The 25,220-nt window shown below is 42.7% G+C and overlaps 1 protein-coding gene across 1 annotated transcript; it reads left to right on the plus strand.

The window, feature by feature from the left end:
- Positions 1-14,969: 14,969 nt before the first annotated feature.
- Positions 14,970-15,905, plus strand: LOC142441690 (olfactory receptor 2H2-like). Its single transcript, XM_075543486.1, has one exon. The coding sequence runs from the start codon at positions 14,970-14,972 to the stop codon at positions 15,903-15,905; it is 936 nt and encodes a 311-aa protein (XP_075399601.1).
- Positions 15,906-25,220: the final 9,315 nt, after the last annotated feature.

Below are 25,220 nucleotides of genomic sequence, written 5' to 3' on the forward strand. Positions count from 1 at the left end.
ATGAAAAGAAGAGGAGAAACAAAAGGCAATGACAGAAGATGTCCATAACATAACAACATGCATAGAAGAAGCAGACATTGAGCTGTATGGAGTCATACAGGATATGAGGGAAACAATACAGAAAAAGGATGAAATGATAGAGGAGATAAAGGTCATACACCAAAGGGAAATTCAGGAGCTTAGGGAGGAGATAAAAAAACAGTAGCAGAAACATGAACCTCGAAAACCGACTGGAGGGGCAGAGAACCACATCAGTGACTTGGAGGACAGAAAAGCAGACTTTAACAAACACAAACAAAAATCTAATGAGATCGTCAGAGAAGGTGAAGAAAACCTAAGAGCTATATCTGATGCTATGAAGTGGAAAAAACATTAGAATTATTGGCTTACTGGAAGAAGACACAACAAAGAAGTGATCTGCAGAAATAGTGAGAGAATTCTTGGAGGAAAATTTGCCCAGCTTAGTGAATGAAAACCAGGAAACCATTCAGCAGACTGAAAGAACACCGGCTAGACTGATTCCCAAGAAGAAGCCACCAAGGCACATAACAGCTAAATTATCCAACTTTAAGGAAAAGGAGAAAATCATGAGAGGAACTAGGGAAAAACAAACAAAAACATATAAAGGTTCACAAATAAGAATATGCTAAGACATGTCAGAAGAAACTTTGAAGAAGAGAAGAGAGCAGAGTTATATATTCCAAAAATTGAAGGAAAACAACACAAACCCAAGAATACTCTACCCAGCCAAATTATAGATCAGGATAGATGGAGAAGTAAGAGTCTTCCTAGACAAGGAAAAACTCAAAGAGTACATTATAAGAAACCCAACCTTACAAAATATCCTTGCCGCTCCAGTATGGGCATAAGAAAACACCAAACATAAACAAGAGACCGCCACATAGGACAACCTCACCCAGAGGGCAACAAAGAGAAAACAGACCCCAAGATAGTACTGCCTTAAGGATGGAAAGAAGTCAATAATGATACACAAACACACACGCACAACACACTAATGAGAAAGGAAAGTAGTAAAACATTCAACACAAAAGATATAAGATAACATCACAGAGTCCGCATATGGAGATAATAACCATGAATATCAATGGCCTGAACTCAGGCATTACAACACTGAGACTAACAGACTGGATTAGAAAACACAACCTATCAATCTGCTGAGTACAGGAGATGCATCTCAAAGCTACAGACAAAAATAGGCTGAGAATCAAAGGCTGGAGAAAGGCATGCGAAGCAAACAGCAATTTTTAAAAAGCAGGGGTTGCAATTCTTATCTCGGATAAAATTGACCTCAAAGTGCAAACCACAAAAAGAGACCAAGAGAGACACTATATAATTCTCCAGGGAATGGGAGACAAAGAAACACTAAGCATTACAAACATATATTCCCTGAATGAGAGACCCATTGAATACACCAACCAAACTCTCCAAAAGATGAAAAAAGGAATCACAACTCCAACAATTGTAGTAGGTGACTTCAATAAACTGCTCTCTGAGAAAGATAGATCACAGTAAAATAAACTCAACAAGGAGGCTAGCTATCTAAACTCTACTATTAGATAATTTGACCTGATAGATATTTACAGAGCTTTTCATCCAAATAATAATAATTCACATTCTTCTCAAGCCCAAATGGTACGTATTGGAAGATAGACCACATGCTATGGCATAAAGCGAATCTTCATAAAGTAAGCACATTGATATCATACCGACCTCTCTCTCTGACCACAGTGCCATAAGGCTTGAAATCAACAAAAGGATGACAAAGAAAACAAGAGCAAACAATTGAAGGATGAATAACTCTACAGCAAAAGGAATGTGTACTGGCACAGATCAGAGATGAAATCAGGAAATTTCTAGAAACCACGGAGAATGAGCACATGATGTACCAAAACTTATGGGACACAGAAAAGGAAGTTATCAAATGAAGTTTCATAGCAATACATGCACACCTGTAAAAGGAAGAGAGACTCGTAACTGATATGCTGGCACAAAATTTACAATAACTAAAACAGAGTCAGCAGGACAATCCTACTCAGAACAAAAGAAAAGAAATAATTAAAATCAGGGATGAGCCAATTCAAAAAATCAGAAAGAAACAAGTGTTGGAGGGGTTGTGGAGAGACAGGAATTCGCATCTACTGCTGGTGGACCTGTAAGTATGCACAGCCACTATGGAAATCAATCTGGTGATATCTAAAACAGATGCAAATCTAGTTACCATATGACCCAGCAATCCCCCTACTGGGCATATACCCAGAAGAGGCAAGAAACAAACAAAGGACAGGCATCTGTGCTCCAATGTTCATTGCGGCACAGTTCACAATTGCAACCCACAGTTCCATCAACTGACAAGTGGATTAACAATGGGACTGACAGTTCCAGGGGGACATGGGAGAGTGGCAGGTGGGGGGAAAGGTAGTGGTGTTAACTAACCCAGAGACAAGGAAACAACAAGTGACCCAAATTGGTGGTGATGGCAGTGTGGGAGACCTGGTATGGCCTTATCCAGGGTAATGTAAGCAAGCAGAATTGCTGAAACTCTGTTGAACACTGATCATGATAGAGGGAAAGGAGGAAAGTCAGAGGAAATAGAGGAAAGGGGTATGAGGCAAAGAGCATTTATAGAGGTCTAGATAAAGATATGTACGTAGGTAAATATATGTATATAATAGAATGGGGAAATATATCTAGGTGCATATATTTATAGATTTAGTATTAAGGTAGCAGAATGACATTGGGCCTCCACTCAAGTACTCCCTCAGTGCAAGAATACTTTCTTCTATTAAATTGGCATTCTATTATGCTCACTTTCTCGACACAACTGCTGAAGACAAAGCTTGTGAATAAGCAAATGTGGTAAGGAAAGTTCATGGTGCCCGGCGATCAAAAGATATAGCATCTGGGGTCTTAAGGGCTTGATGATAGACAAGCGGCCATCTAGCTCAGAAGCGACAAAGCCCACATGGAAGAAGCACATCAGCCTGTGCGATCACGAGGGGCCAAAGGTATCAGTTATCAGGCATCAAAGAATAAAACAGTATATCTTTGTGTGCTCACCTCCATGATATGATCACTGAAGACAAATGGGTGCATAAACAAATGTGGTGAAGAAAGCTGATATTGCCCGGTTACCAAAAAATATGGCATCTGGAGTCTTAAAGACTTGAAGGTAAAAATGCGGCAATCTAGCTCAGAAGCAACAAAGCCCACATGGAAGAAGCACACTAGCCGGTGGGATCACAAGGTGTCGAAGGGAACAGGTATAAGGCATCATCAGAACAAAAAATCTTACCACAGTCCATGAGGGAAAGAGTGCAGAGTGGAGACCCAAAGCCCATTTGTAGACCACTGGACACCCGCTTACAGAAGGGTCACTGGGAGGAGATGAGCCAGTCAGGGTGCAATGTAGCAATGATGAAAAATATAACTTTCTTCTAGTTCGTAGATGTTTCCTCCCACACCACCACCGCCACCACAACCCCCCACTATGATGATCCCAGTTCTACCTTGCAAGTCTGGCTAGACCAGACAATGTACACTAGTACAGACTGTAACTGGAAACCCAGGGAATCCAGGACAAATGATCTCTTCAGGACCAGTGGTGTGAGTGGTGAAACTGGGATGGTAAAGGTAGAGTGGGTTTGAAAGAGGAACCGATTACAAGGATCTACATGTGACCTCCTCCCTGGGGGATGCACAACAGAGAAGTGGGTGAAGGGAGATGTCAGGCAGGGAAAGATATGACAAAATAATAATTTATAAATTGTCCAGGGTTCATGACGGAGGGGGGAGTAGGGAAGAAGGCGAGAAAATTACGAGCTGACGCCATGGGCTTAAGTGGAGAGCAACACTTTTGAGAATGATGAGGGCAATGAATGTACAAATGTGCTTTACGCGATATGGATTGTGATAAGAGTTGTATGAACCCCCAATAAAATGATTTTTTAAATATAAAAAATAAAAATATTGACATTCTATGAAGCTCACCCTCCCGACGCAACTGCTGAAGACAAAGCGTGTGAATAAGCAAATGTAGTGAAGAAAGCTGATGGTGCCCGGCTATCAAAAGATATAGCATCTGGGGTCTAAAAGGCTTAAAGGTAAACAAGTGGCCATCTAGCTCAGAAGCAAAAAAGCCCACATGGAAGAAGCACACCAGCCTGTGTGATCATGAGGTGCTGAAAGGATCCGTTATCAGGCATCAAAGAATAAAAAAAATCATATCATTGGGTGCTCGCCTAGATGATACGATCACTGAAGACAAATGGGTGCATAAACAAATGTGGCGAAGAAAGCTGATGGGGCCAGGCTATCAAAATATATAGCATCTGGAGTCTTAAAGGCTTGAAGGTAAACGAGTGGCCATCTAGCTCAGAAGCAACAAAGCCCACATGGAAGAAGCACACCAGCCTGTGTGATCATGAGATGTCGAAGGGATCAGGGATCAGGCATCATCAGAACAAAAAATCTTACACTGAATGAGGGGGAGTGCGGAGTGGAGACTCAAAGCCCATTTGCAGCCCACTGGACATCCCTTACAGAAGGGTCTCGGTGAGGAGACGAGCCAGTCAGGGGGTGATGTAGCAATGGTGAAACATACAACTTTCCTCTAGTTCCTAAATGCTTCCTCCTCGCCCACTATCATGATCCCAATTCTACCTTAAAAATCTTGCTAGACCAGAGAATGTACACTGTTATAGATAGGAACCGGAAACACAGAGAATCCAGGGTGGATGATCCCTTCAGGACCAGTGGTGTGAGTGATGATACTGGGTGGGTAGAGGGAGAGTGGGCTGGAAATGTGGAACAGATTACAAGGATCTACAGGTGACCTCCTCCCTGGGGGCCAGGGAACGGAAAAGTGGGTGAAGGGAGCCACCAGACAGGGCAATATATGACAAAATAGTAATTCATACATTATCAAGGGGTTATGAAGGAAGGGGTGAGGGAGAAGGGAAAAAATGAGGAGCTGATGCCAGGGGCTTAGGTGGAAAGCAAATGTTTTGAGAATGATGAGGGCAATGAATGTACAAATGTGCTTTACATAATTGATGTACGTATGGATTGTGATAAGAGTTGTATGAGCCTCTAATAAAATTATTTAAGAAAAGTTGATTATGGCACATATCATTAGGCTAAAATGTAATATCTTATTTAATCTCCAATTTTAAATTTGCTCCAGTTTTAATGTTTTCTGCTTTCATTTCTATTTTTCCCTCTGTTTTATGTTATTATTATTAGATTTTGTTGCTGTTGTTTAGTAAGAATCTAGCTACAATAGACTGTAGTCTCTTGGTTATTTGATGTCCCATGATCAGGAGTGATATCTCTAACAAGATTCAATAGCAGGTCAAGATTTTACTTCTCTGAACAGGTAGAACAGCCTTGATCTGAAGGCTAGGGGTATAGGTTGCAATTCTCCATTTGAAGATTACCAGAAATTTCCTCCACTTATACCTCTAATGCCTCAAGGTCTACAAAGTCATGTGGTCCAAGCAAGGGTACTCCCTGCTTGCCCCATCCATAATCGCAAGAAAAATTTCTTACAGAAATCCTATATTCCTGAGTCTTAAGGGAGTTGGAGTGGATTTCCTTGTTTGATGCTGGATTCTCCTACAACAGGTGGTACGAGCTACAGAACCCTTGTTATTAGTTTTCTGTTGAGTTGATTCCAACTCCTAGCAACACCATCAGTATGAAGTAGACTCCTTCCCAAGTGATTCAGAGCTTTGAGTTCTGAGAAGCGGGTCACCAAAGCTGTCTTCCTTGGTGCCTCTGTGTGGGTTCAAACTTGCATTTTTTCAGCTTAATCATGAATGCTACATAGGGGTGATAAATGTGAGACCAAGGAATGTGTCCTTTATAGTGTAGTGGTTACTGGTTGAGCAGCTAACTTCAAGGTCAGGGGTTTGAAACCACCAGCTGCCCTGTGGGAGAAATATGAGGCATTCTACTCCCATAGGAGTTACCATCTTGAAAACCCACAGGGGCTGTTCTTCCCTGACCTGCAAGTTCCCTATGATTCAGAAACAACTCGTGGCAGTGAGTCTGGTGTACGGAATTTCACGTTAGGAAGAAGGGCACATTGCACCCTACATCATGGGGACTCTAGACTAAACTTCAGTGATGTCCATCTTCATGGGGTCTACCTCTCACAGCCTGGTACATACATCTTGCTTATGCCATCAAAATATTTGTGCTTCTCGCTAATCCCATCTGAACAATAAGGGGTCAATATCATAGTGGAGCCACAAAGAGCTTGTGGAGGGTCCATAACTGTCTCCCATGGTGCATTAAAGCCGACAGGAACAACCTCATGACAATTGGTGGTTAAACTTTCAGGAATTGTGCGAATCCGTATTTGAACAGAGCCACAAATAAAAATCAAATTATATAACTTTGTGTTGCATTAAAAACAAAGGTCATAAATGCTCAAAACTCTCATTTCCTAATTATTTTTATTATATTGTATGACTCTTGGCTTCTGTGGTCATTACTTCGAACTAAGTAATAGAAACAGTATTTGCACGTCTCTGAGTAACAGAAGTACGATATGATGGTATCATAGAACGGAATCCTCATGTGCATACTGACATGTCTCTGAGTATATAGAGGTATGTATCATGGTACCATAGAATGGGGCGCTTATGTACATCTCTTCCAAACAATGTATTCAGTGATGCTACACTGGCACCTTGGACTTGGGGGGAATACTTGCACTACAACAATTCAAAAATTATCTAATCAGGGCTTTCTTACATGGAGTGGAGTCCCTGGATGGAACAAAGAGTAAAGTGTTCTGTAACTAACTGAAAGACTGAGGGTTCAAAACCAACCAGAGGCACCTCAGAAGAAAGTCCCTCTTCACTGCCTTGAAAGAAAAGCCTAGTAGGATGCTTCTGAGAGCTGCCAGCCACTGACATCCCTGTGGAGCACTCTTTTGTGAAGGTCATGGAATGGCCATGAGTCTGTATCCACTCTGACAGCAGGTTTGTTTGGTTTTTTTTATCACTCTTACTGTTTGCTCCATTGTCCCTTTAAACCTTATCATGGCTGAAGACTGTGAACACCGTTAGATGTTTGCATCCAGTGATACAGATGAAAACTGCTCCGGCCCTACTTCCTACAGCAATTGAAAAAAAAAACACACTCACCGAACCAGTAATCACGTAGTAAAGATCTGGAAGCCATGTTCATCAGGTACGACTGCTGAAATTCAAGCTACTGCTTGGTTGAATTTGTGGTCGTCCACTGCTGTCTTTCATGATCTAATTCGTTTGTGTAATGATTGGACTGATGACTTACATGGGAACTATAAAAAGACAATCAGCCTGATATTCTTTCAGGTGGCGAAAATCTGTGGCATTGCCCTTGGATTGCAATACAGTTCCTTATGTATTATATGTGGAAGGGATGGAGGAGGTGCAGGTCAACAGATTCAAGATCTCTTCTACTTGAATTTCCTCATGACTACCACTAATTATTTCCTCAAATACCGAAGAACTAATATGAGGAATCTTCCAAATTCTAAATGGGCCATTCCAAGTATGCCTTTGGGCACAGAAGGCATGATTAACTGGGTAGATTCATGGACCTAGTCAATCCACTGTGATCTGAACTTTGGCTAAGACACCATGTTTTAGCTGTCCCCACATGCCCCCACTCTACAAGCCCCCATACTAACAGAGTGAGCATTGTACGATTCTGCTACATGGTATGAGGATTAGAGTCATTGTCCTAAGTGTTCTTCCAAACTTGGGCTTTGAGAATTCTGTATTCCTGCACTGTGTGGAGGTCAACTCATAGAAAAGAATTAAGTGAAAAAACAAGATGTTCATAAGAGAAATGCAAATTAAAACAACAATGAGGTACCACCTGACACCCTCAAAGGTAGCCAAATTCAAAAAATCAGAAAGCAACAAGTGTTGGAGGGGCTGTGGGGAGACAGGAACTCCCATCCACTGCTGGTGGGCCTGTAAGTATGTACAGCCACTATGGAAATCAATCTAGCGATACCTAAAACAGATGGAAATAGAGTTACCATATGACCCAGCAATCCCCCTACTGGGCATATACCCAGAAGAGGCAAGGAACAAACCAAGACCAGACATCTGTGCTCCAATGTTCATTGCGGCACAGTTCACAATTGCAAGGAGTTGGAAGCAACCCAAATTTCCATCAACTGACGATTGGATTAAAAAACTGTGGTATATACATACAATGGAGTACTACGCATCACTAAAAAGCAGTGATGAACGTATGAGGCACATAGCGGCATGGGAAGAACTGGAGGAAATCATGCTAAGCGAAAAAAGCCAAGCACAAAAGGACAAGTACAACATGATCCTGCTGAGGTATTAAAAAAAATTTAAATTAAAAAAATTTTTTAAAATTTTTTTTTAATGCAAAAGTGGCATAGGGGGAAAAGCTACTGTATACAATCATTTCTGGGGTGAAGACTGTGTAGTATGGCAGAGACCAGATCAAAACCAGGGATGCACATGGTAGACAACAGTGGAGGAGGTGGGGAAAGGAAAATAAAAGGATAAATATAAGGAAGAAAAGGGAAGTGGGGGCATGGGGCACTGATCCACTCAAGGGGAGGGTATTGTTTATATTTCCACAGGGAAAGTGGGACCAGACTTCAACCCAGTGCCGCAAGGTGTGAATGCAATATCCCGGCGTGGAGTAGGGCCCAGCACCAAAAATTAAGTGGATTCCTGCCCCTCCCCTGAAAAGAATTTGTTTCAAAGGATGACATTGATTCTGCAGCTCCGGGAGATGGACATATCTGATCAGAGCACACGGGAGCAGATGAAGGGGCAGGAGGAGACAGTGGAACACAGCCTGGCCCACGAGGCCGTGAAGATGATGTTCCTGAGTAGAGCAGCCAGTCCACAGTGAGAACAACATGGCTGGCCCTACTATGAGACATGATGCCCCTCAGTGACTAAGGGCGATACAGGGGACAGCACCGGAGACACAGTGTAGGAATTGCACCTGACCTGATCCCACCACACTGAGGCAAAGCACTGGGGGAGTGCAGTGGAACAGCAAGGGAATGGAGTGGCAAGGTCCCCAGGGAATGCTGAAAGTGGACTTTGGGGCCAGGGCGTAGTGCCCCAACAGACTGGACTGGAAAATGCTCCTAAGGGCCAGCAAACAATCCTTGAACGAACTACAAGCCTTTCTTTCGTGAAGTGTTTTGTTTTGTTCTTTGTCAGTGGTTTGTTTTTGTTGTTTTATTGTCTAGTTGTATACTGTTGCTTTGTTTTCCTCTGTCTTGTTTTCGTGCATGTTAGTGTCTCCACAGGTCTGTCTGAATAGGACAGGCTGGATGAACTATCTGGAGGAAAAACAATAGGACAGACAGTTCCGGGGGGAAAGACAGATCCGGGTGGGGGAGGGGGAGGAGGGTAAGGAAGTGGTGTTAATAAACACAGGGACAAGGGAACAACATGGGACCCAAAATGGTAGTGAGGGGGCAGTGACAGGCCTGATGGGGAGCGATCAAGGGTAAGGTTGCGTAGAGAAGAGGTATAGCTGTAGCCCAGGTGGGGACGGAGCATGGTGGTGGGGCAGGAGGAAAGTCAAGGGAGAGGGAGGAAGGAGCTGGGAGTCAAGGGGCATTTATGGAGGTCTAGACAAAGACGTGTACATGCAAACATATATATGAGGATGGGGAAATAGATCTAATTGTCTACATTTATAGGTTTAATATTAAGGTAGCGGAAGGACCTTGGGCCTCTACTCAAGCACTCCCTCAATGCATGAATACTTTCGTTTATTAAATTGGTACTCTATGATGCTCACTCTCCCGACACAACTGCTGAAGCCAAAGTGGGTGAACAAGTAAATGTGGTGAAGAAAGCTGATGGTGCCCAGCTATCAAAAGAGATAGTGACTGGGGTCTTAAAGGCTTGAAGAAAAACAAGCGGCCATCTAGCTCAGAAGCAACAAAGCTCACATAGAAGAATACACCAGCCTGGGTGATCGAGTAGTCCCAAAGGGATCAGTTATCAGGCATCAAAGAACAAAAAATCATCATATCATTGGCTGCACACCTCCATGATAGGATCGCTGAAGACAAATGGGTGCATAAGCAAATGTGGCGAAGAAAGCTGATGGTGCCCGGCTATCAAAAGAGATAGTGTCTGGGGTCTTAAAGGCTTGAAGATAAACAAGTGGCCATCTAGCTCAGAAGCAAAAAAGCCCACATGGAAGAAGCACACCAGCCAGTGCGATCACGAGGTGCCAAAGGGACCAGGTATAAGGCATCATGCAAAAAAAAAAAAAAAGAATGTGTGTGTGTGTGTCTGTGTATATGTGTGTATATATTTATATATATACCACATTGAATGAAGGGGGAAGTGCAGAGTGGAGACCCAAGGCCCAAGTGTCGGCCACTGGAGATCCCCTCATAGAGGGGTTTAGGAGAGGAGATGGGTCAGTCAGGGTGCAAGGTAGTACCGATGAAGAGCACAGCTTTCCCCCAGATCCTGGATGCTTCCTCCCCCCAACTACCATGATCCGAATTCTACCTTGCAGGGCTGGATAGGGCAGAGGTTGTACACTGGTACATATGAGGGCTGGAGGCACAGGGAATCCAGGATGGATGATACCTTCAGGACCAAGGGTGTGAGGGGCGATGCTGGGAGATTGGAGGGTGAGTGGGTTGGAAAGGGGGAACTGGTTACAGGGATCCACATGTGACCTCCTCCCTGGGAGATGGACGGCAGAGAAGGGGGGGAAGGGAGACTACGGATAGAGCAAAATATGACAAAATAACGATGTATAAATTACAAAGGGCACATGAGGGAGGGGGGAGCGGGGAGGGAGGGGGAAGAAAAAGAGGACCTGATGCAAAGGGCTTAAGTGGAGAGCAAATGCTTTGAGAATGATTGGGGCGGGGAATGTATGGATGTGCTTTATACAATTGATGTATGTATATGTATGGACTGTGATAAGAGTTGTATGAGCCCCTAATAAAAACGTTTAAAAAAAACAAGATGTTGGAGGATCTACAATTAAGCGAGGTGTTAAATGGATGAAATGTAGGCTTGACAGGAATACCTGGAGGCCTAACCAGAGACATTGTCCTTGTTTACCCTACTAATAAAGAGAAAGAGTAGGGACCATTTCCCTTCCCAGGGGACTGACTACTGCTGGCAAGTTCCCTCTAGATAGTCCCTCCTTCTCTCCATCACCTTTGGTGACTAATTAACTGCCTGTGGGCTGTGACACCCCAGGGTCTTCGCAGAATTAACAAGCTGTTGCTCTCCACAGAATGGGAATCCTGGGATCTCTTTACCTCTACCTCCACACCCCATCTGCCTTCTTACCTCTATCACCAAAACAGAGGCTAATTTCTCCCTGGGCTGAGGGGAAGATCATTGGTATAGAGCTTCATAGCAAAGAGGTAACTTTGTCCTCCATTGGCCCCATCTTCTAGCAGAACTGTGGTGGGAACTGGGTGGGAGGTTCTACAACCAGTCCACCTTCATTCAAATACCAACTCTGGTGCTTCCTTGCTGACTTGCCTTAGGCAACTTATTTAGCTACTCTTTGCCTATCTCCTTTATGTTAAAAGGAGATAATAATACATACAGTAGTTATGTGGGATATTCTGAGGTTGTTGGTAATGTTTAACAAAAGTCTAAGGGTGGAAGAGAAAGAATCTTGATTTGTAGTGAGTGTAAATTTCCACCGTGTAAATATTGCCAACATGGCTATTTTTACTGGAAACCAGCAACAACGAGCTCACAGAATTCCTGTAAGTTTAATAATCAAGATCAGGTAGGAGTATGCTTTATTATGCCACTTATATACCTAGTGCTGAGAAAAGTGTCTGATAATAAGTATTAGCAACTCTTATTATGCACAGAGATCTGACCACCCACTCAAGGATGCTTTCTCTCATTTAAATTTTGTAGTTCTCCGATGTCAGAGTCCACACTGTTGTTGCTAGCTGTGGTTGAGTTGGTCTTTGACTTGTAACAACCCGTGGAAATGGGGGGCACACTGATGCCCAGTTCTATGTTATCACCAATGACCAGTTTCAGATCAGACATCTGTAAATTCATAGGATGATTTTTGTAAGTAGACAGTCAAGCCTCTCTCCTTAGTCTGTCTTAGCCTGGACAGTCTGTTGGCACCTCTACAGCATCACAGCAACATTTGAGCATGACAGGTGGTGAACCCAGATTGTGAGTGTGAAAAACAAGAATTCTAACACGGAACCGCCAAAGACTCTGCAATGATAGGCTCGGTGTCAGTTAGAAGCTTTAAGATGGGAGATCTTTAGCAACAGGGTACAAGAGAGTCTGTTTGCTTGGGAGGAAGTAGAAAGTTTGTTTTTCCCCTATCTCTTCTCCTCCATGAGATTGAGAGTCAAACGGGGTCTAGAAACCTGGCACTGACATTTATTGACTGCCTTGCCTAGACAAGTTACATAACTTCTCTGAGATTGTTCTTTTTGATAAAATTCAGTTCATAATATTCACTTTGCAGTGTTACCATGAGATCCAGATGTCCATACAGCTGCTTAACATCATGCTTGGCTCATGAAGAAACATTCCATGGATGGGAGCTACTAATTACAATAGCAGATAATTGCCACTAAAAGGCCTGGTGGTGCAGGGAGCTGTGAGCTGCATGCTAACTCGCAGGTCAGCAAGTGGAAACCACAGATTCTCTAAGGGAGAAAGATGAGGCTGTGTTTGCTGTAAAGATATGTAGCCTCAGAAACCCATAAGCAGTCATTTCACTCTGTCACTGAAGGTCACCATAAGTCAGGCTCAACTCAATGGCAGTGACTGCATATTGTCATAAACTCATGTGAGCAGATCTCCTCCCTCTCCCCTCAGCTCCTAGCACAATGCTTACACCTTGGGCCTTAAGAAATGGAAGAGACAAGTGGATGGATGGAAATATGGATAGATGGATTTATGTGTTCTTATGGGAGAAGGGGCCAGGAGCAAAGAGGAACTGGAAGTGTGTGTGCAAATATTAGATCAAAAGATATAGTCTAAAGAGCAAGGAAGCGTATGTAATACTGAGAACATAAATGCGGAACATTGATGAGGATGACAGCTAATGGATAAATAAAAGACAGCAGGTGAGAGGGGAGTGAAATTCAGTAAATTCTCTACTATCCAGAAAACAACGGAGAGAATGCATCCTAATGGGTATGTGTTTTATTTGGGGAGTGAAAAATATGTTCCAGAATTTGTGTTGATTGCAAACTCTGTGAACAAATTGAAAACCACTATGTTATACACCATAAAAGGGTTCATTTTATGTCATTTAAATGATATCTTTAATTAAAAGTTAGGTCATGGCATTGAGTCTGATTCACAGGGACCGTCCCCAATGTTTCTGAGAGGATTTGTTTTCACAGAGGCAGACAGCTTCATCCACAGGACCACTGCGCGTCAACATTTACCACATGGTAGTGGGCTTTCTCGGTCTCAAAGAAGGAAATGTTTAAATGAGAATTTTAAAAACCAACAATGGTGGTTATGTATTCAGGTGGGCAGGACAAAATAATGTGATTAGGAGCTGCTAAGACACTTGTAATATTTGCTCACTTTCTTAACTGGGTGGGTAGGTACATGAGGCATAGGTTTTATCACTGTTTACAGAGATTTGATTTACTCGTATATTTGCTTAAGCATGTGATAATATTTTTGTTAAAATTCTAATATCCCATAGACGGGGAAAGAATTTGAGAATGTGAAAGAACAAACAAAGGAAGAGCAATATCAGAGATTCCCAGCAAACACCAAGGGGAAAGGGACCTCGTGCTGGGGGAAATCTCTCACACCTGTAAGTCCGAGGTCCCTGGCTTCTCAGTATGGCCACCAGTGTCCCATATATGCACTCTCTAAGATCTTGTAAAACCACCAAACCCTGTGTTCGTGCCTCTGAACTGCCAGGGTAGCTACAGCTTCCACTCTGACCTCTCAGCTGCCTTTTGTGCCTCCATATAAGTTACCATTGGGTAGAGGAGTGGTGTATAGGTCTAACTCCTTCCTCTGAAAGATTTCCCTGGTATGTTCATCCAAATTTGTCATTCACTTGATAAAATCTTTTCTCTCATTCACTCAGTACATCGGTATAATTGGGCCTTTAGATTCTGAGGACTATTCATAATGTCGTTATGGATTCTTCAGTGAGCAGGAATGTACTGGAAGCCTGTATGCTGCCTGTAAGCATCTCATGTTATGGACTGAGACTGTCCATCAAAGCTCACAACTAGGAATCTGGTTCACCAAACAGGCCACTAGTGAGACCAGGATACCAAAGGGGATCTCGTGGTGAAAGACGAAGACTTTGCACAAAGGAAACCCTCTGATAAGAAAAATACTCTGTCTCTGAGAAATCCCCTGGGGAATATAAATATGTATACAAAATTCATCCTGAACAAGAGAAAATTACCAACACAGTCAAGATAACTTATCATCATAAACTTTATCTACAAATAAGTAAGAGACAAAAACAACATTTAGGATAGCACTCAGAAATATAAAACCAAACTAAAATCCATCCCCCTCAAGTTGCTTCTTACCAATTGTGGCCCACGCTACAAATGGGTGATGAATGAAGGCATGCGTCAGTTAATTAATCAAAAGGTTGCCCTGGCCTCCTTTACCCTCCTTCAGTATGGACCCATGCTGGCATAATGGTTACTCAGGGGCTGTGATGCAAAATGTCAGTCATTCCAAGGGAGAAAAATTGGGAACAGGAGCAGTTCTACCTTATCCTATACAGTCCCAATGACTCCGGATTGACGTGATGGCAAAGAGTTCCGTAGTCAGTATAGGGAAAATGATCAGAAATATGTACTCATTTCCCAGCACATTCTTGGTGAGTTATTATAAAATAGGTTGCAACAACTTTTTGCCTGACAGCTTCTCCTCCATCTCTAGGATCTACACGGACAGGCCATGGTCAACCAGAGCTCCCCAGTGGGCTTTCTCCTTCTGGGCTTCTCTGAACATCCAGGACTTGAAAAGATTCTCTTTGTGATTGTGTTGGCCTCTTACTTCCTGACTCTAATGGGCAACTCCCTCATCATCCTGCTCTCTGTGCTGGACTCCAGGCTCCACTCCCCAATGTACTTCTTCCTCTCCAACCTCTCCTTCTTGGATCTCTGCTTCACCACGAGTTGTGTTCCCCAGATGCTCTTCAACCTCTGGGGCCCCAAAACCATCAGCTTCCTTGGCTGCTTTGTGCAGCTCTTCATCTTCCTCTCTCTGGGGGCCACGGAGTGCATCATCCTGACAGTGATGGCCTTTGACCGCTATGTGGCAGTCTGCCAGCCTCTCCATTATGCCACTATCATCCACCCCCGCCTGTGCTGGCAGCTGGCGGCTATGGCCTGGGTTGTTGGCCTGGTAGAGTCAATGATCCAGACCCGCTCCACCCTCCAACTTCCCTTCTGCCCCCACCGGCAGATAGATAACTTTGTGTGTGAGGTCCCAGCTCTAATCCGCCTCGCCTGTGGAGACACCACCTACAATGAGATCCAGATGGCTGTCGCCAGTGTCCTCATCCTGGTGGTGCCCCTCACCCTCATCCTCATTTCTTATGGTGCCATTGTCCGGGCGGTGCTGAGAATTAACTCTGCAAAGGGGAGGAGGAAGGCTTTTGGGACTTGCTCCTCCCACCTCATTGTGGTGACCCTCTTCTACAGCTCAGTCATTGCCGTCTACCTCCAGCCAAAAAGTCCCTATGCCCAAGAGAGGGCCAAGTTCTTTGGCCTCTTCTACACGGTGGGCACTCCTTCACTCAACCCTCTCATCTACACTCTGAGGAACAAGGAGGTCAAGAGGGCATTGATGAGGTTGCTGCGGAAGGATGTGGACCCCAGATCAAGATGATGGTTGACTCTTTGGTGTGCTTCAAAATTGTGATGCCCTTCATTCTTACTTTTTTCCTTAAACTAGCTTTCTCCGTTTCGCTGTGTCCACACTCCCATCATGCCCTGGCAAGGCTGGCAGAGAGTGTGAACATAAGAGACATGGATGAGGAGAATGGGAAGAGGAAGGTTATTTTTTTCAGTGGCCATCAAGAAGTTAACCCTCACTCATGGTGGCCCCATGCAAAATGGGATAAAACTGCTGGGATCCATAGGGATTGACTGATTTGGGTGGGAATGGGAGAGCTGGTTGGGGGCGGGCTTTCTTTCTAGTCTCCCTGAGTCTGGAAGCTCTGCGGAGACCTGGTCAGCATCCTGCAACAGGAAAACCCCAATTGGTTGGCGAATGGTGGCTGCACTTGAAGAGCAATGCCGAGAAATCAAACTCAAGTCTCCTACGTTAGCAAACAAGAATTCTACCAAGGAGCCAGCGCGGAATCAACTTTACTGTTTCCCCTCCATTCCATTCTCTGTTTCCATGATTGTGTCTTGAATTCTGTCACTCCATTTCTAAGTCACGTGTGACATGGCAATCACTACTTACTTTACTATGTCTCTCAGCACTGTCTCGTTTTCTTTGTCTCACCCTCCAGTCTGTTAGAGCATCTCCATGGCTCTGGCAGCAACCAGGATCACTCTGCAGGAAGGTGAAGGCAGAGAAAGAGAGGAGGAAAGTTTCCACAATCCACCTTATGAGAAGGTCATGTCCACAAAGAGGCACCATCTGGCTGTGGCATGTTTGACAGGTGGAATACCACCGCACACTTTTCTTTACTTTCAAGTTTACATGAAATTATATATTAAACACACCAACTTTGTAAAGTAATTGCTTTACTGTATGATTTAGTACTACAATCGCTTATTCTGTTTTGTCTCCTTGTGGTCAGTTATCCATGAGCTACTGGGGGTGGATGGGGGGCCCGGCAGGGATCTAACCCAAGCTTATTCTTTCACAATTGTCAAAGTTACCAAGAAATGCTTGCAGCATACAGAAGCGTTTCACAAGTGCGTTGGGGTGAGAGGAGCAAATAGGAGGGTAGAAGATTAGAGAATAAAAGAATAAAGTGAATTAGTGATGGAGGTAAAGAGACCAAGAGAAGTCTTCCTATATGTGTCAGCCTTGGCAAACAGAACAAAATGACTAGAAATATTTGCTGACTCACTGAGAAAAAGGACTAAGGGCAAGAGGAAGGTTCCTGTTCATTATTATGAGGACAGACAGACGGAGTTAAACTGGAGACCCATTATTAAGTAAAAAGGTTTAAGTTCTTTTTTGGATATATAAGAGGTGGGTCCAAAGGTACTGCGATAAAATACAAGTATTTATTAAGGAACACTATCAAAATATATAAGCCAATTATTTCTTCATTTCTTTCTTTGCACATCCATCATCTCAGCATATAGACTTCTGAAAGCAATGCTTCCCCTAAAGAATTCTACACTGTTCAAATTACACCACATCAATAGGGCAGATAAGTCATCCTGAGTAAACAAAATCATGGTCCTTTTCAATTTTATTTGAGTTTCTAAGACAAGATGATGTCAGAAAGGTAAAGACTAGTGCATTGGGGTGGGTGTGGTAATTTTTCCCAACAAAATTTAGATGCCTGGTTATGGAAAAGAAGTACCTTCATGCAAAATTCCTGGCCTTCTTCTCAACAGTATATTTTTCAATTTTCTTAACATGTCTCCCTAAGAAGCCCTGTGATCATCTTGTGTCCTTTAAAAATACCAAGTTAAGTAGACACAGATCTACAAGGTTTTGAGGGGCCTGGGGATTTTTGGTTTACCACAGAGAAGGCCAGCTAGGGTTTTACATTAGCCCTGCCACTGTCTAGGCAGGAACCGATACCATTTGGAGACAACACAAGGGCTGAATCACAACACAGCCACTGCTGCCCATTGCCTTGGGGCAGGGATTAAACCCTTGCAGCCCCACAGACAGATGGGACTCAGGTATATTGTTACTTTTGTTTCCCTCTCTTCTCTCTATCATACCACAGTCTCAGCTGGCTTAGTTTTATTCCCCTCCTCTTTGTCTCTTCCCTGTTCTCTCACACTCCAGCTCTGAACTCCAGACCACTCCCCTTAGCCTAGGGCATTTAAGCCTGCCCCACACCAAGTTAACTGACTTCAACCCTGTGTAGCTAGCCTGACGTTGGGCTGGGGAAAGACATGCTGACTTCCACCAGGGGATACATCCTGCTTGTGTGGCTGGGGGAGCTCCTCCTTTTCCTCTTTTGTCCCACGTGACCCAGGGGACTTCCTCCCACCTACCTTAATGCTTCAGACAGCCTAAGGCAGCTTGGCCAACACTCTTCAACATTACAAGCTGCTACAGGACACTCTGCCCAACATCTGCACTGATCTACCCGGCCAAGGCAATTCCGCCCACCATTTTTGGTATTCGACAACAAAGCAGACAAACAACCAGCCTTCTGGGGCAGTCCCCTAAGAGGAAAGCAACAGGAGGATAAACTGGTAGGATAATTCCATAGTGAAGTTTGTAGTAGGGAGTTTGAAGAAGCATTCCTGCAAGTCTTCCAGAGAGAGAGGTAGTCCTCTTCAACTCCCTGTAAAATGGCACCTGGCTCCTCTAAAACAGCACAACTCAAACAGCCAGCAGCCTGAAGGACCTCAACAACAACCAAAAAAAACCAAACAAACATAGAAACAAAAGGCAATGGCAGAAGATGTCCTGAAAATAATGACATGCAAAGAAGAAGCAGACATTGGGCTGCCACATAAGAAATTTCAAAATGCTGTTTGGAGTCATAAAGGATATGAGAGAAAAAATACAGGAAGAGGATGAAATGATACAGGAGGTAAAGTCCATACACCAAAGGGAAATACAAGAGCTTAGGGAGGAGATAACAAAAACCAGTATCAGACACACGGACCTTGAAAGTCAACTGGAGGAAGCAGAGAACTGCACCAGTGAATTGGGGGACAGCCAAGCAGAATTTTAAAAATGCAAACAGAAATCTAATGAGATCATCAGAGAAGCTGAAGAAAACCTAAGGGCTTTGTCGGATGCTATGAAGAGGGACAACATTAAAATTATTGGATTACCAGAGGAAGACAAAACAAAAAGTCAACTGCAACAGTAGTAAAAGAATAATCAGAGGAAAACTTCACCAACTTAATGAATGAAAACCAGGCAACCATTCAGGAGGCTGAAAGTCCACAAACTAGACTGAATCCCAAGAAGTCGCCAAGGCACATAATGGTTAAACTATCCAACTTTGAAGGAAAGGAGAAAATCATGAGAGGAGCTAGAGAAAAACAAGCATTCACATACAAAGGGTCCTAAAGAAGAATATGCTCAGACCTATCAGCAGAAACTATGAAGACGAGGAGAGAGTGAAGTAACATATTCCGAAAATTGAAGAAAAACGACACAAACCCAAGAATGCTCTATCCAGCCAAGATAGATGGAAAAGTAAGAGACTTCCCACACAAGGAAAAACTCAAAGAATATGTTAGAAGAAACCCAGCCTTACAAAAGATCCTTCCCGATCCAGTATGGGCAGAAGAACAACACTTGGGAAGCATAAATCAGACACCTCCACATAGAACAACCTCATCCAGAGGGCAAAAAAAGGTAATAGACCCCAAGATAGCATTGGCTTAAGGATTTAAAGTAGTCACGAATAATACACACACACACGAACAACACACTAATAAGAAAGGAAAGTAGGATAACACCCAACACAAAAGGTATAATATGACATCACAGAGCCTGCAGACGGAGATAATAACCCTGAATATCAATGGCCAGAACTCAGGCATTAAAGACTGAGGCTAGCAGACTGGCTTAGAAAACAATCCATCAATCTGCTGCCTACAGGAGACACATCTCAAGAAGACAGACAAAAATAGGTTGAGAATCAAAGGCTCGAGAAAGGTGTACCAAGCAACTAGCAATTCGAAAAAGAAAAAAACAACAGGAGTTGCAACCCTAATCTCACATAAAATTTACCTTAAAGTGCAAACCATAAAAAAGATAAGGAGAGACACTATATAACGGTCAAGAGAACAGGACACAAAGAGCAAGGAAGCACTGTATTCATATGTTCCCCGAAAGAGAAACCCACTGAATGCGTCACTCAAACACTCCAGAAGATGAAAAAAGAAATCACAGCTGCAACGATGATAGTGGGTGACTTTAATACACCACTCTCTGAAAAGATAGATCACAGGGAAAGAAACTCAACAAGGAGCCTAGAGATCTAAGTACTAGAATTAGACAACTTGACCTGATAGATATTTACAGAGATTTTCATTCAAATACAAAAAAAACGTTCTTGTGAAACTCACATGGAAAATATCCCAAGATAGACTACATTTGGGGCATAATGCAAAACACCATAAATTTAAGTACATTGATATCATACAGAACTCTCTCTCTCTCTGACCACTGTGACATAAGGCTGGAAATGAACAAAAGGAAGATGACGGAAACAAGAGCAAACAATTGGAGGATGAATAACTCTCTACTGCAAAAGGAGTGTGTACTGGCACAGATCAGAGATAAATTAGGAAATTTCCATGAAACCAACGAGAATGAGAACATGATGTACCAAAACTTATGGGACACAGCAAAGGCAGTTATCAGATGAAGTTTCAGAGCAACACACGTCACATGAAAAAGGCAGAGAGACTCATGACTGATATGTTGTCACAAATTTTACAAAACGTAGAGCAGAGTCAGCAGGACTACCACACAAATAGCAAAAGAGGGTAAATAATAAACTTCAGGGCTAATATTCAGGAGAGGCAAAATAAGAAAACAATAGGAAAAAATAATGCTGATAAAAGTTGATTCTTTGAAAGGATAAACAGAATCAACAGACCACTGGCAAACCTAACCAAAGAAAGAAGAGAACAAATTTCAATAGCAAGAATGAGTGGTGAAACAGGGGACATTACAACAGACCTTAATAAAATCAAAAGGATAATTACACAGTCCTATGAAGGGTTGTACTCAGAGAATTCAACAACTTGGAAGACATGGACAAATCCTTGGAAAAACTATCCCTCCCTAGACTATCACTAATGGATGTCAAGAATCTCAACAGAGCCAGAGCAATAGAAGAAATAGGCTAGGTTATCAAGGGATTGGCATCAAAAAAATACCCTGGACCAGATGACTTGACAGGAGAATTCTACCAAGCATTTAGGGAAGAACTGACACCAATCCTACACAAACTCTTCCAGAACATAGAAAAAGATGACAAATTGTCAAACTCCTATGCAGCTAGTGTAACTCTGATCCAAAACATGGCAAGGATCCCACAAGAACCAAGAACTTCAAACAATATACCTAATGAACATCGATGCCAAAATCCTAAAACATAAACTGGCCAATAGAATACAAAAGTACATAAAACAAATAATTCACCAGGACCAAGTGGGATTGATTAGAGGGACACAGGGATGATTCATTCGCCCCACAGACATGAAAAACTTAACCACATGATAATATGAATAGATGCAGAAAAAGAATTCGACAACATCCAACACCAATTCATGTTTAAGACACTCAAGAACATACGAACAAAAGGAGAATTCCTCAAGACAATACAAGCTATATATGAAAAACAAACAGCAAACATGGTGGTCAATGGAGAAAAGACTAACACAATCTCACAGAAAAAGGAGACAAGACATGGATGCCTCTTGTCCCCACTGTTATTTAACATCCTGCTAGAGGTCTTAGCTAACAGCATAAGGCAATGAAAAGACATCAAAGGTATTTGTCTGGGGAAGGAGGAGGTGATACTATCATTATTTGCAGATGATATGATTTTATATAAGGAAAATCCCAAAATCTCCACAAGGGAAATAGTGTAAGCAATAGAGGAGTTTGGCGAAGTGGCAGGATAAAAGATCAATGAATGGAAGCCGGTCGGATTGCTATAGACATTGAATAAGACCACAGAAGAGGAGATCAAAAAGGTGACACCCTTCACAATAGCCACAAACAAATTGAAACATCTAGGAATATACGTGACTAAAATAACAAAATATCTATATGAGGAAAAATACAGAACGCCATTACAAGAAATCTAGAGTGACATCAACAAACGGAAGAATATTCCATGCTCATGGATTGGAAGACTCAGCATAGTAAAAACGTCAGTTCAGCCCAAGGCACGCTATAAGGTCAATGCAATCGTGATAAAATTACCTTCATCTTTCTTTCAAGAAATGGATAAACTGATTACCAACTTCATATGGAGAGGGAAGAAGCCTGGAATTAGCAGAGAACTCTACAAGAACAAGGACACATTGGGAAGGCTTGCTTTACCTGACTTTAGCATATACTATACAGCCACAATGGTCAAAAGAGTGTGACACTGGAATGACGACAGAGATTCAGATCAATGGAAAAGAACTGAAAACCCAGAAATAAAATCATCAGCATACAGACAACTGATCTTTGATAAGAGCCCCCAAAATATCCACTGTGAAGCAGATGCCCTCTTTAACAAGTAGTAATGGAAAAAAATGGATAACTACCTGCAGAAAAATGAAACAAGACCCTTATCTCACCCCAACAAGAATAAACTCAAGGTGGATCATAGTCTTTGAAGTTAAACCCCAAACTATTAGGGCCATCATTGAAGGAATTGGGACCAACATGAGAACTTATTACAGGGAATACATAGGCTATCAGAAATAGGAAAGAACACAAACACAGAGGAGGCACAAATTGACTAATGGGATATACTGAAGATAAAACAACTGTGTACATGGGGGTAAAAATCACCAAGAGGGTAATAAGAGAGTCCACAGACTGGGAAAACATCTTTAGCAATGACATATCAGACAAAGGGTTTTATTACTAATATCTAAAATACTGTGCTATCTTCCAAATAGAAAAAAAAACTAATTGCCCACTGAGGAGGTGGGAAAATGAGCTGAACAGAAGTTTCACAGGGGCAGAAATCCAAATGCCCAATAAATATAAGAGGAAATGTTCCCGATCTGTAGCCAGAAGAGAAAGGCAAATTAAAACAACAATGAGGTACCACCTCACACTCTCAAAGATAGCCCAATTCAAAAAATCAGAAAGCAACAAGTGTTGGAGGGGCTGTGGGGAGACAGGAACTCTCATCTACTGCTGGTTGACCTATAAATATATACAGCCACTATAGAAATTGATCTGGCAATATTTAAAACAAATGGAAATTGAGCTACCATACTACCCAGCAATCCCCCTATTGGGCATATACCCAGAGAAGGCAAGAAACAAACCACGGCCAGACATCTGTTCTCCAATGTTCATAGCAGCACAGTTCACAATTGCAAGGAGTAGGAAACAGTGCAAATTTCCATCAACTGATAATTGAATTAAAAGTTGTGGTACATACATACAATGGAGTACTACTCATCGCTAAAAAGCAGTGATAAGCGAATGAAGCGCATGACTGCATGGGAAGAACTGGAGGAAATCATGCTGAGTGAAGTAAACCAAGCACAAAAGGACAAGTACAATGAGTCCGCTGAGGTAAGCATTAAAAAAAATGCAAAAGGGGCACAGGGAAAAAGCTACTATATGCAAACACTCCTGGGTGAGAACCAGGTAGTATGACAGGGGCCAGACCAAATACAGGTATACATATGGTAGCCAACTAAAAGGAAGGGGAGGTAGGAATAAAAGAAAGAATTGGGTATCAGGGGCACAGGGCAGTAACACACCCAAGGGGAGGGTATAGTTTATATTATTTCCACAGGGAACGAGGGACCAAACTTCCACCCAGTACTGCAAGATATGAATGCAACATACAAGCATGGTATAGGGAATCAGTGGAGAGGTCTGAGGGGCCAGCCCCAATCCCAACTACGTGAACATTTGCCCCTCACCCCAGAAGAATTGATTTCAGAGGACAGCTCTGAATCAGCAGCTCAGGGAGAGGGACATGTTTGATCAGAGCACATGGGAGCAAAGGAAGGGGGAGGAAGAGAGAGTGGAGCACACCCTGGCCCACCAAGCCTTGACGATGATATTCCCACTCACAGCAGACAATCTACGGAGAAGACCACATGGCCAGCTCCACTATGAAACCTGACATCCCTCACTGACCCATAGCCCTACAGGGGACAACACTGGAGGCACATTGTGCGAAGTCCACCCCATTTGGTCCCAACACACCGAGGCAAAAGACTAAGGGCGTGGAACATTACAGCAAGGGGAACAGAGCAACGAAGTCCCCAGAAATACCAAAGATAGAATTTAAGGCCAGGGTTTTGTGCCCCAAAAGACATGACTGGAAAACACTCCTAAGGCTTCCTAAACCCAACCAGTCCATGAACTAACTACAAACTTTTCTTTCTTGTTGTGTTTTGTTTTGTTCTTTGTCATTGGCTTGTTGTTGGTGGTGATGTTTTGCTTTCTTTTGTTGCTTGGTTTTACTCTGTCTTCTTTTGGTGCATGTTATTATCTCCACAGGTCTGTCTAAATAAGATAGGCTGGATGAACAATCTGGAGGAGAAAACAATGGGACAGAAAGCGCCAGGATAGGGACATATGGGTGGAAAGGAAGTGATGTTAACAAATCCTGGGACAAGGCAACAACAAGTAATCCAAATTGGTAGTGAGGAGGGTGTAGGAGGCCTAGTAGGGCATGACCAAGGGCAATGTAGCGTAGAGTAATTACTGAAACCCTAAGGTTGGCAGAATATGATAGTGGGACAAGAGGAAAATGAAAGAAAATAGAAGAAAGAGCTTAGTGGTAAGGGCATTTATAGTGGTGTAAATAGAAGCATGTACATGTGCAAATATATATATTACATATATATAAAGATGGGGAAATAGATTTATGTGTATATATGTATAGATTTAGAAATAAGGTAGCAGATAGAAATTGGCCTCCACTCAAGTACTCCCTCAATACAAGAATACTTTGTTCTATTAAACTGGCATTCGATGATGTTCACCTTCTGATAGAGTCGCTGAAAATAATTGGGTGCATAAGCAAATATGGTGAAGGAAGCTGATGGTGCCTGAATATCAAAAGATATAGTGTCTGTGGTCTTAAAGGTTTGGAGGTAAACAAGTGGTCATCTACCTCAGAAGAAACAAAGCCCACGTGGAAGAAGCACACCACCCTGTCGATCAAAAGCTGTGGAAGGTTTCAGGTATCAGGCATCATCAGAACAAAAAAATCATATCATTGTGAATGAGGGGGAATGCAGAGTGGAGACCCAAAGCCCATCTGAAAGCAATTGATCATCCCCGTAATAAAGGGTCACGGGGAGCAATCAAGTT

Source organism: Tenrec ecaudatus, chromosome 1 (assembly GCF_050624435.1).
Source record: "Tenrec ecaudatus isolate mTenEca1 chromosome 1, mTenEca1.hap1, whole genome shotgun sequence".
In the NCBI taxonomy this organism is placed as follows: Eukaryota; Metazoa; Chordata; class Mammalia; order Afrosoricida; family Tenrecidae; genus Tenrec; species Tenrec ecaudatus.

Coding starts and splice junctions, on each gene's coding strand:
- LOC142441690 (XM_075543486.1), top strand. CDS start 14,970: ATGGTCAACCAGAGCTCCCCAGTGGGCTTTCTCCTTCTGGGCTTCTCT.